The sequence below is a fragment of the Mobula birostris genome, chromosome 7 (assembly GCF_030028105.1).
Source record: "Mobula birostris isolate sMobBir1 chromosome 7, sMobBir1.hap1, whole genome shotgun sequence".
Classification (NCBI taxonomy): Eukaryota; Metazoa; Chordata; class Chondrichthyes; order Myliobatiformes; family Myliobatidae; genus Mobula; species Mobula birostris.
This window is the reverse complement of record NC_092376.1, coordinates 174,725,246-174,744,523: the sequence shown is the minus strand read 5'-3', so window position 1 is coordinate 174,744,523 and position 19,278 is coordinate 174,725,246. Positions and strand designations below refer to the sequence as shown.

General features: G+C 44.9%; 1 protein-coding gene across 1 annotated transcript in view; it reads left to right on the top strand.

Annotated features, from left to right (window-relative positions):
- The window catches only part of dele1 (DAP3 binding cell death enhancer 1), a 61,687-nt gene that overhangs the window by 34,385 nt on the left and 8,024 nt on the right, over window positions 1-19,278 (top strand). The window contains exons 8-11 of the mRNA XM_072264119.1: window positions 1,891-2,033; window positions 8,515-8,673; window positions 12,462-12,554; window positions 14,326-14,485. Of these exons, the coding sequence (XP_072120220.1) occupies window positions 1,891-2,033; window positions 8,515-8,673; window positions 12,462-12,554; window positions 14,326-14,485 (555 nt within the window). The remainder of the gene's footprint in view (window positions 1-1,890; window positions 2,034-8,514; window positions 8,674-12,461; window positions 12,555-14,325; window positions 14,486-19,278) is intronic.

The window sequence follows — 19,278 nt, the reverse complement described above, 5'->3', positions numbered from 1 at the left end:
CACCACCCTCTAACTAAAGAAATTCCTTATTATCTCGGCACCTCACACAAAATGCTGGAGGAGCTCAGCAGGCCAGGCAGCATCTATAGTCAGTGGTTCAAGCTGAGACCTTTCATCAGAAAAATGATCAGAAGTCAGTTTAAGAAGGTGGGGGGAAGGGAGGAAGAAATACAAGATAATAAGGGATAGGTGAAACTGGGAGAGGGTGAGGGGTGAAGTAAAGAGCTGGGAAGACGATTGGTGAAAGAGATAAAAGGCTGGAGAGGAGGGAATCTGATAAGAGAGAGTGGAAGGCCATGGAAGGAAGAAAAGAGGTAGGAGCACCAGAGGGAGGTGATGGGCAGGCAAGGAGGTGAGGTGAGGGAAATAGGAATGGGAATGGTAAGGGAGAGGCATGTCAGAATGGGAAATGGTATTAAAATGGGTGGCCACTGGGAGATCCCGCTTTTTCTGGCGAACGGAACGCAGATGCTCAGTGAAGCGATCTCCCAATCTACGTCGGGTCTCACCGATATACAGGAGGCTACACCAGAAGCATTGGGTACAGTAGATGACCCTAACAGAATCACAGATGAAGTGTTGCCTCACCTGGAAGGACTTTTTGGGGAGCCTGAATGGTAGTGAGGGAGCAGGTGTAGCACTTGTTCCACTTGCAAGGATAAATACCAAGAGGGAGATCAGTGAGCACGGACAGTTGGATGATGGAGGAAGGGAAGCCCCTTTATATGAAGAGGAAGGACATCACCTTAGTTCTGGAATGAAAAGCCTCATCCTGAGAACAGATGTGGCAGAGACAGAGGAATTAAGAGTAGGGGATAACATTTTTAGAACATAGAACATAGAATAGTACAGCACAGTACATGCCCTTTGGCCCACAATGTGCCGACCCTCAAATCCTGCCTCCCATATAAGCCCCCACCTTAAATTCCTCCATATACCTGTCTAGTAGTCTCTTAAACTTCACTAGTGCATCTGCCTCCACCACTGACTCAGGCAGTGCATTCCACGCACCAACCACTCTCTGAGTAAAAAACCTTCCTCTAATATCCCCTTGAATTTCCCACCCCTTACCTTAAAGCCATGTCCTCTTGTATTGAGCAGTGGGGAAGAGGCGCTGGCTATCCACTCTATCTATTCCTCTTATTATCTTGTACACAAGTAAGATGGTGGAAAGAGGTATGGTCCAGGTATCTGTGAGTCTTATCTCTGTTCTAAAGGGACATGCTTCTATTATAAGGCTGTGCCCACTGGTTCTAGACACTCTCAGTACATCTGACAATAATACACCAATTCAAAATCCTAGTTCTTATCTATCCATTCAGAATCTCTACACCAGTTCTGGTTGCCCCATTATAGGAAGGATGTTGAGGCTTTGAAGAGTGCAGGAGGGGTTTACCAGGATGCTGCCTGGATTATAAGGCATGTGTTATAATGAGGGGGTGGACAGACTTGGGTTGCCTTCTTTGGAGCAGTGGAGGCTTATGGGAGATGGGATAAAGATTTATAAAATTATGAGAGGCATTGATAGAGTATACAGGGAATATCTTTTTCCCAAGGTAGAAGTGTCTAATACCAGAGAGCATATATTAAAGGTGTGAGAGGGTAGGTTCAAAGGGGAAGGTTTTTTAGTCAGAGTGGTGGATGCCTGAAATGCACTGCCTGGGGTGGAAGTAGGAGGCAAGTACATTAGAGGCTTTTAAGGTATGTACAAAAAGGATATTTAGGTACATACAAAATATGAGGAAGATGGAAGTTTATGGACATTGTGGGCAAAAGGGATTAGTTTTCGACAAAACATTGTAAGCCAGAGGACCTGTTTCTCTGCTGTACTGTTCTGTGTTCTACCTCATTATCGATGTTCCCTTAGTCTTTTTATTAAATCTCCAATAGGGATTGAAAATGTAAAAGCTAAGGAGGACGAGATGGCTTTCTCCTGTTTCATGTTGGCAGCCCAGCAGGGCTATAGCAAGGCCCAGTACAACGTCGGAGTGTGTTACAACCTGGGAAGAGGCACAGCCAAAGACACCGAGAAGGTAAGTCTCCAAGTAAAATGGAACATGACACGTGTTGATTATATTCATTTATTTAGAGATTAAAGCAAGGTAACAAGCCTGAGATGCCTAACTCCACCCATGAGACCATTTAACCTCCTAACCCATACATCTTTGGACAGTGGGAGGAAACGAGAGCACCCGGAGGATGTCCCTGTTCTCACAGAGAGAATGCACAATCTCCTCAGACAGTGGTGGGAATCAAACGTGGGTTGTTGGCGCTGTAATAGCGTTACACTAACTGCTCTGCTACCATGCCACCATACCAAGATGTATAAATTGCTGAGAGGTATAGATAGAGTGGAAAGCCAGTGCCTTTCTGCCCAGGGTGGAAGTGGCTAAAACAGGTTGAGTACCCCTTATGCAAAATTCCAAAATCCATTCTTCAGTCATCGTCATCATCATTCTGTGCCATATTGTATGATACGGGCAGTCATGGTCCATGACCATGATTGCTCTTGGCAAAATATTCTACAAAAGTGGTTTGCCATCGCCACCTTCTGGGCAGTGTCTTTCGGGAGACTGAAGGGGGTGATAGATAGGATATATAGAGAGGTAGTTACACCCAAGGTGCAGGACACAGGAGACTGGGTGACAGTCAGGAAGGGGAAAGGGGTTAAGGAGCCAGTGCAGAGTACCCCGTAGCCATACCCTCAACAACAGGTATATCACTATGGATACTGTTGTGGGGGGGAGGGGGGTGACCTAACAGAGGAAAGTCACAGTGGTCAGGTCTCTGGCATTGAGTCTGCCTCTGTGACCCAGGTGGGCATGGGGGAGAAGAGAAGAGGCACAATGTGGTGATAGGAGATCTGTTAGGAGAACAGACAGGAGATTCTGTGGGCAAGAACGAGATTCCCGGTTGATATGTTGCCTCCAGGGTGCCAGGGTCCAGGATACCTCGGATCAAGTCCTCAGCATTCTTAGTGGGAGGGTGAACAGCCAAAAGTCATGTCCTACGCACGTCATTGGTTCCTACGTGGACCAAGTGACAAAATTCTGCATACGGAGTTCATGGAGTTCGATGCTAAGTTAAAGGGCAGGTTCTTCATAGTTGTGATCTCAGGATTACTACCCGCGCCACATGCTAGTGAGGCCAGAACTGGGAAAAATATACAGTTTAGTAGATTGGCTAAGGAATTGGTGCAGGAGGGAGGGCATAAGGTTTTTGGATCATTGGGCTCTCTTCCAGGGAAGGTGGGATCTGCAGAAGACTTGCACCTGAACTGGAGAGGGACTAATACCCCAGCGGGTAGGTTTGTCAATGCTGCATGTGGGAGATGGGAACTAGAGTGCGAGAACAATAAGTGGCGAGTTTGTGGAGGCAGATGTTGGTAAGACCTCAGACAAAGTTAGGAATCAAAAGTTTGAGCATGCTACAACTAGTGTCTTGAGCTGCACGTATTTCAATGCAAGAAGTATCGTAGGAAAGGCAGGTAATAGTTCCAAAGTTGAGGTCGCTAGTTTACAAACAGGCAATGTGTAGTGAGGAGAGTCAGTTGATAGGGTAAAATTACAGTCAACAGGATGAGTTGCAACTTAACAAACAGACAAATTCGAAAAGGGTGAATACAGGACTGAAAGTGTGTTTGAATGCTCACAGTATTTGGAATAAGGTAGATAAACTTGCAGCACAGTTGCAGATTGGCAGGTATGATGTAGGCATCATTGAATCATGGCTGAAAGAAAATTTCATAGAACATAGAAAACCTGCAGCACAATACAGGCCCTTTGGCCCACAATGCTGTGCCGACCATTTGCTTACTTTAGAAATTACTTACGGTTACCCATAGCCCTCTATTTGTCTAAGCTCCATGTACCTATCCAAGAGTCTCTTAAAAGACCCTATTGTATCTGCCTCCACCACTGTCACCGGCAGTCCATTCCACGTACTCACCACTCTCTGAGTTTAAAAGAAAACTTACCCTTGACCTCCTCTGTACCCACTTCCAAACACCTTAAAACTGTGACCTCTCGTGTTGGCCATTTTAGCCTGGAGTTTAATGTCCAAGGATACAGAGTGTATTGAAAGGATAAGCAGGAAGGTAGAGGGGACAGCATTGCTCTGTTGGTTTAAAAAAATTGCAGGTGACATAGGGTTAGTAGGTATTGAATCATTGTGGATAGAGCTGAGGAACTGCAAGGGTAAAAAGACCCTGATGGGAGCAAAACAGTAGTAAGAATGTGGCCTACAAATTACAACAGGCGATAGAAAATGCATGCCAAAAGGGCAATGTTACAATAGTCATGGGGGACTTCAATATACAGGTAGATTGGGAAAATAAAGTAGGTGCTGGATTCCAGGAGGGGGGAGTTCCTTGACTGCCTACGAGATGGCTTTTTAGAGCAGCTTGTGGTTGATCCCACTAACGGATTCTGGATTGGGTGTAGTGCAGTGAACCAAAATTGATTAGGGAGCTTAAGATAAAAGAACCCTTAGGGGAAAGTGGTCATAATATAGTCAATTTCATGTTGAAATTTGAGAACGAGAAGCTGAAGTCAGATGTGGCATGAGAGAAGAACTGAACAGAAAGAACACTGTCAGGAATGACGGCAGAGCAGCAATGGCTGGAATTTCTGGAAGCAGTTCATTGGGAAGCTTTTCAAAGCCAGCAGAAAGCAACTAAAAAAGTCATTAAGGAGGTAAAGATGGAATATGAAAGTAAGCTAGACAATAATATTAAAGAGGATACCAGAAGTTTCTTCAGATAAAGTGTAAAAGAGAGGCGAGGGTGGATAGCAGACTGTTGGAAGACAATGCTGGAGAGAGAGTAATAGAGAACAACAAAATGGCAGATGAACTGAATAAGTATTTTGTACAATCTTCACGGTGAAAGACACTAGCAGTATGCCAGAAGTTCCACATGTTAGGATAATGAAGTATGTGAAGTTACCATAACTAGAGAAAAAGTTCTTGGGAAATTGAAAGGTCTGAAGGTAGATAAGTCACCCGGACCAGATGATGTACACACCAGGGTTCTGAAGGAGATGGCTGAAGAGATTGTGGAGGCATTAGTAATGACCTTTCAAGAATCATTCGATTCCTGGAATGGTTCTGGAAGGCTGAAAATTGCAAATGACACTCAACTCTTCAAGAAGGGAGAGAGGTCGAAGAAAGGAAACTATAGGCTAGTTAATCTGACCTCAGTGGTTGGGAAGATGTTGGAGTCGATTATTAAGGATGAGGTCTCAGGGTACTTGGAGGCACATGATAAAATAGGCTGTAGTCAGTATGGTTTCCTCAGGGGAAAATCTTGCCTGACAAATCTGTTGGACTTCTCTGAAGAAATTACAAGCAGGATAACCAAAGGAGAATTATTGATGTTGTGTACTTGGGTTTTCAGAAGGCCTTTGACAAGGTACCACACATGAGGCTGCTTAACAAGCCACAAGCCCATGGTATTACGGGAAATATTCTAGCATGGTTGATTGGCAGAAGGCAAAGAGTGGGAATAAAGGGAGCCTTATCTGACTGGCTGCTGGTGACTAGTGATGTTCCACAGGAGTCTGTGTAGGGACTGCTTTTTACATTGTATGTCAGTGATTTGGATGACGGAGTTGACAGCATTGTTGCAGAATTTGCAGATGATATGAAGATAGCTGAAGGGGCAGGTAGTTATGAGGAAATAGGGAGGCTACATAAGGACTTAGATTATGAGAATGGGCAAAGAAATGGCAGATTGAGTACAGTACTGGGAAATGTATGGTCATGCACTTTGGTAGAAGAAATGAAAGGGTTGACTATTTTCTAAATGGAGAGAAAATATTTTTAAAAAACAGCTGTAAAGGGACTTGGGAATCCTTGACAGGATTCCCTAAAAGTTAATTTGCAGGTTGAGTCTGTGGTGAGGAACGAAAATGTGATGTTAGCATTTATTTCAAGAGGAAGAGAATATAAAAGCAAGGATGTAATGTTGAAACTTGATAAATTTCTGGTGAGGGCTCACTTGGAGTATTGTGAACAGGTTTGCACCCCTTATCTTAGAAAGAATGTGCTGCAACTGAAGAGGGTTCAAAGGAGGTTCACGAAAATGATTTCAGGATTGAATGGCTTGTCATGTGAAGAGCATATGATGGCTCCAGGCCTGTATTCACTGGAATTGAGAAGAATGAGGAATGATCTCATTGAAACCCATCAAATGTTGAAAGGCCTTGATAGAGTGAATGTGGAGAGGTCATTTCGTGTGGTGGGATAGTCTAAGAACAGAGGGGACAGCCTCAGAATAGAGGGGTGCTCTTTTAGGTCAGAGATGAGGAGGAATTTCTTTAGCCAGGGAGTGGTTAATCTGTGGAATTCTTTGCCACAGGCAACTGTGGAGGCCAAGTCTTTATATTTAAAGCAGAGGTTGATAGATTCTTACTTGGTCAGGGCATGAAGGGATGCAGGAAGAAGGCAGGTGATTGGGGCTTAAAGGCAAATTGGGTCAGCCGTGATTAAGTGGTGGGGCAGACTTGATGGGCGAAATGGTCTTAAGATGGGTGACCCCAGCCATTATCAATACTCTTCAGAGATTGTCTGCCTGGTGTCAGTGATGTGTAACCAGTACTTGTGATATGCACCAGCTGCTCATATGATCATCCACCACCTGTTCCCATAGCTTCACGTGACCCTGATCGTGGAGCTAAGCAGGTGCTACACCTTGCCCAAGGGTGACTTGCAGGCTAGCAGAGGGAAAGAGTGTCGTACACCTCCTCTGGTAGAAAGGTATCTCCACCACGCCACCCAATTCTTCTGTGCAGGATTATAAAGGAGAATGAAATGATTGTTACTCTGGATCTCATGCAGTAGAAATAAAAACACGAGTATAAAGAACACAATTTAAAAAACACAAATATAAATATATTAACAATTTTAGACTACCTGCCAGCCTAGTCATCATATGGGAGCCCAAGCACGGGAGGATGAACCCTGGGCACCCTCCCAAGACTATGGTCAACAAGCTCCTAGAAGACAGCAGCACAGCTAATGTAGATGAACTGAACACACTGATAAGGGAGAGGGAGAAGTGGAGAGTCCGTCATCGTGCCCGACACCGGCCCCCTAGGCCTGAGTTGACATAGTAGTAGTAACAATTTTACAAAAGACTCCCGGATCTTGCGTCAGGGGTGAGAAAACACATCTCAAGTTGCCAAGTACAGCTTCACTGCATTTCAGCTGAGCTTTTAAATCCAGACTGCTGTGCTGTGGGTGGGCGTTAATGATCTGTTAAAGATCATGCCAGGAAGGAATGTCCAAGATGGCCAAAGAGCCACTGAGCAGCTGGAAAGGGCAGTTAAGTCCACCTTCAGGGAGGATGTGGTTTATCAGTGTGTTTCTAACATGTTTTATGGATAGGACAACTCCGCCATGGATGGGCTAAAGCCCGGCTGTGAAAGGAGGGGGGGTTGGGCATGGGGCTAGCAAACCCATCCCATTAAAAAGCTTCAGAAACCCTCAGACCTCATCCCTGGGAGCGGAAGCCACGTACCAACAGATGAACCTTTGCCCTACCTCAGAGGACTCTGGCAAGCTGTCGTTGGCAGCCTATACCCCAGTAGGGGTGATGAGGTTATGCCTTGAACATCACTCCCACCATGTTCTGCCACCAAAATCGCTATAGTGGGGGCAAGACTGTGAGCTCGTGAAGAGAGTATGGGGAAAAATGCAAGGGATTGTGTCATGGTTCATCCTAAGAAGGTGTGTGACAAAGGACATACAGAGACGGACATCAGGTGCTGTTGAAAGATCATCAACTCAGTGAAAGACCCCCTTTGATCTGCCAGCACATTGAGATGTCTAGAGGAATGTTGCCGACTGGCACGTTCCAGGCTACAAGAGTACATGCTGAGGGATGCCCTGAAGTTTGGTGCAGACACTGCAGGGGCTCAAACGTCCTTCAGCACGTTCTCTTGTAGTCTGAATTCTACTGCATTTCCCTATTTTCCTGTAAATGCTTGCAAGAAAATGAATCTCGGGGTAGTATATGGTGACAAATACGTATGTAAGAAGTCAGGCTGGTTAACACCTCCACCCACTAACCCACCCCTCTATACCCCTAACCACCGCTACTTTATCATTTCCTGTCAATCACTTAATGTACAGATACTCCTGCACCTGTCACTTTATGGGCATACAGTCAATTTACGTATACGTTATTTTACACATTTATATTTATTGTTTTTTAGCATATTGCAGGATTTTTTTGTGCTGAATCAGATCAGAGAAACAATTATTTTGTTCTCCTTTTCACTTCTGTACAGGAAATGACATTAAATGATTTTGAATCTTAAACAATCTTGAAACATTGACAATCTACTTGGAGTTTGAATGTAATTGAACACATTGTTTATGAATATGAGAATTAAAAGGAATTGCATGGTTTATACTTGCAGTTTTTTTCACCATAAATAAAGTTCATTTTGGTTTTTAAAAAAAGTTATGTCTAATTCTGTTGGTTCTCCCTTCCCCTCCCTTGTGCTCTAGGCCGCTCTATACTACAGTCAGGCAGCTGCTCAGGGACATGCCATGGCTCAGTACCGCTGGGCCAGGTATTTGCTGGAGGCCAAGCCAGCAAGGGATGTCAGAGATACCCAAAGAGCCATCAAGCAGTTGGAAAAGGCGGCTAAGTCTGGACTGAGAGAGGCAAGTGACCTGTTTGTGGACACTTCTTTCAAGCTAGCCAATACATTAATTATAGATTGGGGTCGCACTTTCACTCCTACCGCAGAAAGCAAGATTTTCCGGTGGCCAGCCACTTTAATTCCAATCTCCATTGTCATTCTGCCATATCAGTCCATAGCCTCCTCTTCCATCTGGGTAGCCTCCAGTCTGATACTATGAATAACAATTTTTGACCTTAAGATACAAAAGCAGAATTAAGCCATTTGGCCCAGTGAGTCTGCTCCACCAATTCGTCATGACTGATCCAATTTTCCTCTCAGTCCCAACCTCCTGCCTTCACCCTATATCCCTTCGTGCCCTGTCCAATCAAGAATCTATCAACCACTGATTCTTGAAAGATCATTATTAATGCCTCCACAATTTCTTCAGCCACCTCTTTCAGAACCCTGGGGTGTACACCATCTGGCCCAGGTGACTTGTCTACCTTCAGACCTTTCAGTTTCCCAAAAACTTTCTCTCTAGTTCTGGTAACTTCACATATTTCATAGCCCCTAACACCTTGAATTTCCACCATACTGCTTGTGTCTTCCATAGTGAAGAATGACACAAAGTACTTAGTTCGTCCGCTATTTCATTGTCCGTTCCCGCCCCCCCCCCGTTACTACCCTTGCAGCATCGTTTTCCAGCAGTCCGATATTCACTCTTGCCTCTCTTTCACACTTTGTATCTGAGGAAACTTTTGGTATCTTCTTTAATTTTATTGGCTAGCTTATTTTCGTATTCCATCTTTACCACTTTAATGACTTTTTCAGTTACCTTCTGTTGGTTTTTAAAAACTTCCCTAACCTCTAATTTCCCATTAATTTTATTTTATGGCCACTCTGGTTTTTATCTTGGTTTTGACTTATCTTGTTAGCCAAAGCTGTGTAATCTTTCCTTTAGAATACTTCTTCCCCTCTGGGATATATATCCTGTGCCTTCCGAATTGCTTCCAGAAATTCCAGTCATTGCTGCTCTGCCATCATCTCTGCCAGTGTTCTTTATCAATCAATTCTGGCCAACTCCTCTCTCATGCCTCTGTAATTCCCATTACTCTCTGTAATACTGATATATCTAACTTTAGCTTCTTCTCAAATGTCAGGGTGAATTCGATTATATTATGATCACTTTCCCCTAAAGGTTCTTTTACCTTAAGCTCTCTTATCAATTCCAATTCATTGCACAACACCCAATCCAGAATAGTTGATCTTCTAGTGGGCTCAACCACGAGCTGCTCTAAAAAGCCATTTTGTAGGCACACGAGAAATTCCCCCTCTTGGAATCCAGCACCAACCTGATTTTCCCAATCCACTTGCATATTGAAGTTGCCCATGACTATTGTAACATTGCCCTCTTGGCATACATTTTCTATCTTCCTTTGTAGTTCATAGGCCGCATCCTTACTACTGTTTTGCAGTCTGTATACAACTTCCATCAGGGTCTTTTTACCCTGCAGTTTCTTAGCTCTATCCACAATGATTCAACACCTTCCAACCCTATGTCACCACTTTGTAATACAGGTTTCCCCCGCCATCCGAAGGTAGAGCGTTCCTATGAAATGGTTCATAAGCCGAAATGTCCTAAAGCGAAGAAGCAGTTACCATTTATTTATATGGGAAAAATTTGTAAGCGTTCACAGACCCAAAAATAAAGTACCACATCATGGCAAGTAACACATAAAACCTAAAATAACAGTAACATATAATAAAAGCAGGAATGATATGATAAATACACAGCCTATGTAAAGTAGAAATACTTCTCTACAACGACTGCCTGCACAGATCTCCGTAGCGAAAATCTCACGCAAGCGCCGTCGGCAGAAAATCTCACGCAAGCGCTGTTCGCATAAACGCGCTCTCCAGTAACCTTTAAGCTATGAAGCTGCCAAATCTACCAAATAACACGTAAAAATACACAGCCTATATAATGAAGAAATAATGTATGTACAGTGTAGTATCACTTACTGGAATTGGGAAGACAGCGCCGAGCACACTGATGATGGTGTGTTAGGCTGAGTCGTCGCAGGTTGGGGCGGTGGGGTGGTGCAGTGGTCCCCACCTTCCGGGCCGCCGACCCGATACATTGCCGCGAAGGATGCAACGGTAGCTGGGAGGCACACAGCAGATCTTTAAGGAAAATAGCTGAAATAAACATGCTAATTAATTAGGTGCTGTCCGGCACGTAAATGTCGGCGTAGATCAGAGGCGATTGCTGATTGCATCACCTATGATCTGGGCCGACATTTACGTGCTAGGCGGCACCTAATTAATTAGCATGTTTATTTCGGCTTTTTTCTTAAAGATGTGCTGTGTGCCTCCCGGCTACCGCTTCATTCTCTGCAAATCGGTACAGTATGTGTCCGGGGCCCGGGGGTTGGGGTGGTGGGACACGGGGGTGTCATCTCATCGTTGATTAGGGCAGGCAGCTCATCTTCTATGACTGCCCGCCTCGATGTCGAAGGTCGAGGATTATCGTCAGCTGTGGCTGATGTGGATGGCTTGCTTGACTGCTGAGCCTCGCGCATTTTTCTATCATACAGTTCTTTGTAAGCACTCAAACCATCCTGCAAATATCCCCAAAACCTACATACCTTTTCAAAATTAAAGTTGTACTTTATCATTGCAGCGAAAATCTCATGCAGTTGCTTCACTTTCGCTACTGCATTCGGTTTCAATTGTTATCCTTTCCTCTTCCAATTGCATCAGCTCTTTATCTATCAGTTCTTGGTGATGGGATGCCAAAACCTCTTCAACATCATGTTCGTCAACTTCCACAAGCCAAACTCACTTTGTCCTTGCTTTGTTCACCACGATCGAAGTGCTTAATTATGTCTAGTTTTACACTAAATGTAACACCCTTACGAGCTCTTTCAGGCTTTTCCAACACCTTAGAACTCATCTTGCTAATGGCTGCTCAATGCAACGAATTTAAGCAATGCCATTCCAAATCTGGGGGAGAGCGGATAAAGAGCTGAAGAAGAAGGACTCTCATACAAGAAGACAGTGGACCATGCATCTTCAGAATCTCTTGTCTTCTTAATATTCCAAATACGGCTCAACCAAAGTTGTATACAGCTGCAACGTGACTTTTCCTGTTGAGTATATTGTCACTCAACCATGCACACATATACCACCAACCGTAGCAACATTCCTCCAGATTAAGGACATATAACTCACACACAATACAGAGTAATATTACCACAAATAAATCAACAAATAATACGGAGCATTTACGGCACAAGTTAAATATTAACCAATATAAGGCTACTAGCGCTTCATACATGATGAGAAAACTGGGTGATGTCAGGGAGTTCTGTAGAAGCCATTTCTCATCCTAACAGTTCTAGTCCTAATGCTTGGTGGGTGGAAGAGAGTCCCTGATAATCCTCTCAGCAGTTCTCGCAATCCTTTGTAGAGTCTTGCGGTCAAGTGCCTTGCAAGTCTGCACCAGGCAGTGATGTAGCTGGTTAGGACACTCTCGATGAGGTTGGGAGCCTTTTTAACCTACTCGAAAATCAGTCTAACCTTTCCCTCCTACATAGCCTCCATTTTCTATCATCCATGTGTCTACCTAAGAGTTTCTTAAATGTCCCCAATGTATCTGATAACGCTCCTGATAAATATCTGATGGGTGGAAGAGAAGTCCCAACTTTAACTTTTGTTCTCTACACCTCAGCTGGTAACAGTGAGGGCCAAAGGACCTCGAGTGAGGGAGTAACATCTCTGAAAGTTGTTCCGTTACTGTCAGTAACCTGTTTCTAATTGTTCCAGGCCCAAGCTTACCTCGGCGTGTTCTACACTAACGAGCCTCACCGAGATCTGCAGCAGGCGGTCAGGCACTTCACCATGGCATCGAGCAGTGGGGTAAGTTGACTGGCATTTCGGTAAGGATAGGTGTTTAAAGATGAGCTTTGTTTGTCAGATGTGCATCAAAACATCCTGTAAAATGCCTTGTTTGTATCAACGACCAACAGCCCAAGGATGTGCTAGGAGCAGCCCGCAAGTGCCACGGTGCTTGTGGTGCCAAGATAGCGTGCCCACAACTTACTAACCCTAATCCGTAAACCTTTGTAATGTGGCAGGAAACCGTAGCAGCTGGAAGAAACCCACGTGGTCACAGGGAGAACGCACAAACTCCGAACAGACAGGCTGATGCTACAATAGCATAACACTGTTGTGCCAATAGCCTGATAACAGATGATAAAAGGATGTTAAGGGGGAGAGAGAATAGAAACTACTTCATCTCTGGGAACTGGTTTAAAGGAGCCTAACCATTAAAATTACAGCCAGTTTGTGACTAAAACCAATCAAACACTGTTCTCATTTCACTCTCCCCACACATTATCCCTCACCAACACATTAGGGGGAAATTTACAGCGGCCACCTAACCCAGTGAACTGCACGTAAGCAGAATTAGATCATTCAGCCCATTTGGTCTGCCATTCGGTCATTATTTATTTTCCCCCTCAACCCCATTCTCCTTCCTCCTCCCCGTAACCTTTGATGGCCTGACTAATCAAAAGCCTATCAACCTCTATTTTAAGTATACTTCTCCTGATTTCATGACCTGGCAGATCTTGGATTTGGGTCCATAGGTGAGATCTAAGAACATAGAACATTACAGCACAGTACAGGCCCTTCGGCCCACAATGTTGTGCTGATTTTTATCTTACTCTAACATCAATCTGTATCCATTTCCTCCCCCACAGCCCTCCATTGTTTCATTTGTATTGTTACTTAAGAGTCTTAAATGTCCCTAATGTATCTTCCTTTTTGAGATACAGATACATTTATATATCATATGTACACTGAAACATACAGTGAAATTTGTCATTTATAAGGATTTGCTGCGGGCATCCTGCAGATGTCACCACACAGTCCAATGGCTACATTGTCCAGGGTAGCAACAATGACAACCAAACCACAAGAGCAAAACTAGCTCTTTCCCATCCTCTCACTGTCCCACTACCCCTGACAATACCATTTTAACTATTTCTGACAGCTCCCCTATACATTCTTCCAGTCATCTTAAAAGCATATTGTCTGTCATTAGTTTTTAGGGAAAAAGATGCTGGATGTTTACTCTGTCAATGCCTCTTTATAATCTTGTACCTCAGTCAGCTCACCTCTTATCCTTCTTTACTCCAAAGAGAAGCCCTGGCTCACTCCAGCAATCCTCATAGGAGATGCTGTCTAATCCAGGCAGCATCCTGGTAGATCTCTTCTGCACCTTCTCGAAAGCTTCCACACCCTTCTAGAGTTTTATAGAGCTGCAGCATTGCCTTACGGCTCTTAAACTCAATCCCCCAACGGATGAATCTTCCTGGGTTTTAGTTTTCTCTGGCGCTTCCGAGGCTGAAGGGAGAAGTTCATAAAAATTTGATTTTAGATGTAGAGATACAGCATGGTAACTTGCCCAATGCACTCACAGCACCCAATTACACCCATGTGGCCAACTAACCTACTGGCCTGTACCTCTTTGGAATGTGGGAGGAAACCAGGGCACGCAGAGGAAACCCACGCGCTCATGGGGAGAACATATAAACTACTTGCAGACAGTGGTAGGAATTGAACCCAGGTCACTGGTGCTATAACAGCATTACACTACCGTGCCTCTCTTGCCTGTCCTTTGCAGGACGCTGCGAGCCTGTACCACCTGGGAATCTGCTGCCAGGAGGGATGGGGTGTACCGAAGGACCACCGGCGAGCCGTGGATCTCTATGAGCAAGCTGCTGCTCTCGGGCATCCTGACGCACAGTGTGCTCTGGGCGTGTTCCATCAAAAAGGACTGGGAGGTACTGCACCGGCAGGGAGAGTGAAACTTCTTACACTTCAGGTTTCCTGAGGAAGCTCTGGCCAAGAATGACCCACAGAAGCATAGCGGTTATTGCAATGCTATTACAGCTTGGGGTGTTGTAGGTTAGAGTTCAATTCTGGTATCCTCCGTAAGTTTGTATGCTCTCCCAGTGTGCACATGTGTTTGTTCTGGTTTTCTCCCACATTCCAAAGGCATACCGGCTAGTAGGTTAAATTGTCTACACGGGGGTCCAGGGTTCAGGTCCTGGTAATGATCTTGGGCTGGACCCCTCACGCTTATGCTACATCTGCCCACAAAAACCTCCAGATAAGAGTGACAAGAACAAAAAGGGACCTGCCGGCTCGGATGTCGCCCGGAGTAACAAAGTTGGGGAACCTGGACCAGCCGGTGAGAAATTGGCTACCAGAACAAACCATAAATGGACAAGACTGGACAACATGGAGTTAATGGAATGCTACTTTAACAACAGCCCACATGAGAGAGTATACATCAAGCGCATATAGGGACTCTGGCAACAATGAGGACCGTCATCCACATTCACGGAAAAACAACCGGTTACCCAGCGGTCAAACATTGTCAACAGAGGATTACTGTCGCATCTTGCATTGGAAGACAGATAATCACAGTGCACCACAGCAACATCACTGCAGAATCGATCGGATCAGGAAATACGAGTTCAAACTCCACCTTCACAACTCTCAGATGCACAAAGGTAATAGCATCACCTTGTACAAAATAAATGGCAGGATACTTATGAGGAGCAGAGGGATCTCGGGGTACATGTCCACAGATCCCTGAAAGTTGCCTCACAGGTGGACAGGGTAGTTAAGAAAGCTTATGGTGTGTTAGCTTTCATAAGTCGAGGGATAGAGTTTAAGAGTCGCGAGGTAATGATGCAGCTCTATAAAACTCTGGTTAGGCCACACTTGGAGTACTGTGTCCAGTTCTGGTCGCCTCACTTATAGGAAGGATATGGAAGCATTGGAAAGGGTACAGAGGAGATTTACCAGGATGCTGCCTGGTTTAGAGAGTATGGATTATGATCAGAGATTAAGGGAGCTAGGGCTTTACTCTTTGGAGAGAAGGAGGATGAGGGGAGATATGATAGAGATATACAAGATATTAAGAGGAGTAGATAGAATGGACAGCCAGCGCCCCTTCCCCAGGGCACCACTGCTCAATACAAGAGAACATAGCTTTAAGGTAAGGGGTGGGAAGTTCAAGCTGGATATTAGAGTAAGGTTTTTTACTCAGAGAGTGGTTGGTGCATGGAATGCACTGCCTGAGTCTGTGGTGGAGGCAGATACACTAGTGAAATTTAAGAGACTGCTAGACAGGTGTATGGAGGAATTTAAGGTGGGGGGTTATATAGGAGGCAGGGTTTAAGGGTCAGCACAACATTGTGGGGCAAAGGGCCTGTACTGTGCTGTACTATTCTATGTTCTGTGTTCTTGTACACGGGAAACGCAAGTCCGATCCTCATCTCAGGGCATATCGTCGCTGGCTGCTACAATCAGAGAGAAGATCACAGATCGCATCCAAAATGTCCTGCAGTGGGAGGGAGAACAGCCAGAGGTCGTGGTACATATTGATACCAACGACATAGGTAGGAAAAGGGAAGAGGTCCTGAAAAAAGACTTTAGGGAGTTAGGAAGGAAGTTGAGAAGCAGGACCGCAAAGGTAGTCATCTTGGGATTACTTACTGCCTGTGCCATGCAACAGTGAGTTATAGGAATAGAATGAGGTGGAGGATAAATGCGTGGCTGAGGGATTGGAGCAGGGGGCAGGGATTCAGATTGCTGGATCATTGGGACCTTTTTTTGGGGCAGGTGTGACCTGTACAAAAATGACGGGTTGCACTTGAATCCCAGGGGGAACCAGTATCCTGGAAGGGAGGTTTGCTAAGGCTACGGGGGGGGGGGGGGTGCGGTTTAAGCTAGAATTGTTGGGGGGTAGGAACTGAACTGAAGAGACTGGGGAAGTGGAGGTTGGCTCACAAACAGAGAAAGCTTGGAGACAGTGTGTGAGGGAGGACAGGCAGGTGATAGAAGAGGGACGCGCTCAGATGGACGGTTTAAGATGTGTCTATTTTAATGCAAGGAGTTATTGTGAACAAAGCGGATGAGCTTAAGAGTGTGGATCAGTACTTGGAGCTATGATGTGGTGGCCCTTACAGAGACTTGGATGGCTCAGGGACAGGAATGGTTACTTCGAGTGCTGAGTTTTAGATGTTTCAGGAAGGACAGGGAGGGAGGCAAAAGAGGTGGGGGCACGGCACTGTTGATCAGAGATAGTGTCACGGCTGCAGAAAAGGTGGAAGTCATGGAGGGGTTGTCTACAGAGTCTGTCTGGGTGGAGGTTAGGAACAGGAAGGGGTCAATAACTTTACTTGGTGCTTTTTATAGGCCGCCCAATAGTAACAGGGATATCAAGGCGCAGATAGGGAAACAGATCCTGGAAAAGTGTAATAATAACAGAGCTGTTGTGATGGTAGATTTTAATTTCCCAAATATCGATTGGCATCTCCCTAGAGCAAGGTGTTTAGATGGGGTGGAGTTTGTTAGGTGTGTTTAGGAAGGTTTCTTGACACAATATGTAGATAAGCCTGCAAGAGGAGAGACTGTACTTGATTTGGTATTGGGAAATGAACCTGGTCAGGTGTCAAATCTCACAGTGGGAGAGCATTTTGAAGATAGTGATCATAATTCTATCTCCTTTACAATAGCATTGGAGAGAGATCGGAACAGACAAGTTAGAAACGCGTTTAATTGGAGTAAGGGGAATTATGATGCTATCAGGCAGGAAATTGAAAGCTTAAATTGGGAATGATGTTCTCAGGGAAAAGTACGGAAGAAATGTGGCAAACGTTCAGGGGAGTTCTGCATAGGTACGTTCCAATGAGACAGGGAAGTTATAGTAGGGTACAGGAACCGTGGTGTACAAAGGCTGTAATAAATCTAGTCAAGAAGAAAAGAAAAGCTTACAAAAGGTTCAGAGAGCTAGGTAATGTTAGGGATCTAGAAGATTACAAGGCTAACAGGAAGGAACTTAAAAAGGAAATTAGGAGAGCCAGAAGGGGCCATGAGAAGGCCTTGGCGGGCAGGATTAAGGAAGACCCCAAAGCATTCTACAAGTATGTGAAGAGCAAGGGGATAAGACATGAAAGAATAGGACCTATCAAGTGTGACAGTGGGAAAGTGTATATGGAACTGGAGGAAATGGCAGGGGTACTTAATGAATACTTTACTCAAGTATTCACCTTGGAAAAGGATCTTGGTGATTGTAGTGCAGACTGAAAAGCTTGAGCATGTAGATATTAAGAAAGAGGATGTGCTGGAGCTTTCGGAAAGCATCAAGTTGGATAAGTCGCCGGGACCGGAGGAGATGTACCCTAGGCTACTGTGGGAGGCGAGGGAGGAGATTGCTGAGCCTCTGGCGATGATCTTTGAATCATCAATGGGGACGGGAGAGGTTCCGGAGGATTGGAGGGTTGCTGATGTTGTTCCTTTATTCTAGAAGGGAGTAGAGATAGCCCAGGAAATTATAGACCAGTGAGTCTGACTTCAGTGGTTGTTAAGTTGATGGAGAAGATCCTGAGAGGCAGGATTTATGAACATTTGGAGAGGTATAATATGATTAGGAATAGTCAGCGTGGCTTTGTCAAGGGCAGGTTGTGCCTTACGAACCTGATTGAATTTTTTGAGGATGTGACTAAACACATTGATGAAGGAAGAGCAGTAGATGTAGTGTATATGGATTTCAGCAAGGCATTTGATAAGGTACCCCATGCAAGGCTTATAAAGAAAGTAAGGAAGCATGGGATCCAAGGGGACATTGCTTTGTGGATCCAGAACTAGCTTGCCCACAGAAGGCAAAGAGTGGTTGTAGACGGGTCATATTCTGCATGGAGGTCGGTGACCAGTGGTGTGCCTCAGGGATCTGTTCTGGGGCCCTTACTCCTCGTGATTTTTATAAATGACTTGGATGAGGAAGTGGATGGATGGGTTAGTAAGTTTGCTGATCACACAAAGGTTGGAGGTATTGTGGATAGTGTGGAGGGCTGTCAGAGGTTACAGTGGGACATTGATAGGATGCAAAACTGGGCTGAGAAGTGGCAGATGGAGTTCAACCCAGATAAGTGTGAAGTGGTTCATTTTGATAGGTCAAATATAATGGCAGAATATAGTATTAATGGTAAGACTCTAGGCAGTGTGGAGGATCAGAGGGATCTTGGGGTCCAAGTCCATAGGACGCTCAAAGCAGCTGCACAGGTTGACGCTGTGGTTAAGAAGGCAAATGGTGTATTGGCCTTCATTAATCGTGGAATTGAATTTAGGAGCCGAGAGGTAATGTTGTAGCTATATAGGACCCTGGTTAGATCTCACTTAGAGTACTGTGCTCAGTTCTGGTTGCCTCACTACAGGAAGGATGTGGAAGCCATAGAAAGGGTGCAGAGGAGATTTACAAGGATGTTGCCTGGATTGGGGAGCATGCCTTATGAAAACAGGTTGAGTGAACTTGGCCTTTTCTCCTTGGAGTGATGGAGGATGAGAGGTGACCTGATAGAGGTGTATAAGATGATGAGAGACATTGATCGTGTGGATAGTCAGAGGCTTTTTCCCAGAGCCACAAGAGGACACAGGTTTAAGGTGCTGGGGGATAGGTGCAAAAGTGATGTCAGGGGTAAGTTTTTTACTCAGAGAGCGGTGAGTGTGTGGAACGGGCTGCCAGCAATGGTGGTGGAGGCAGATACGATAGGGTCTTTTAAGA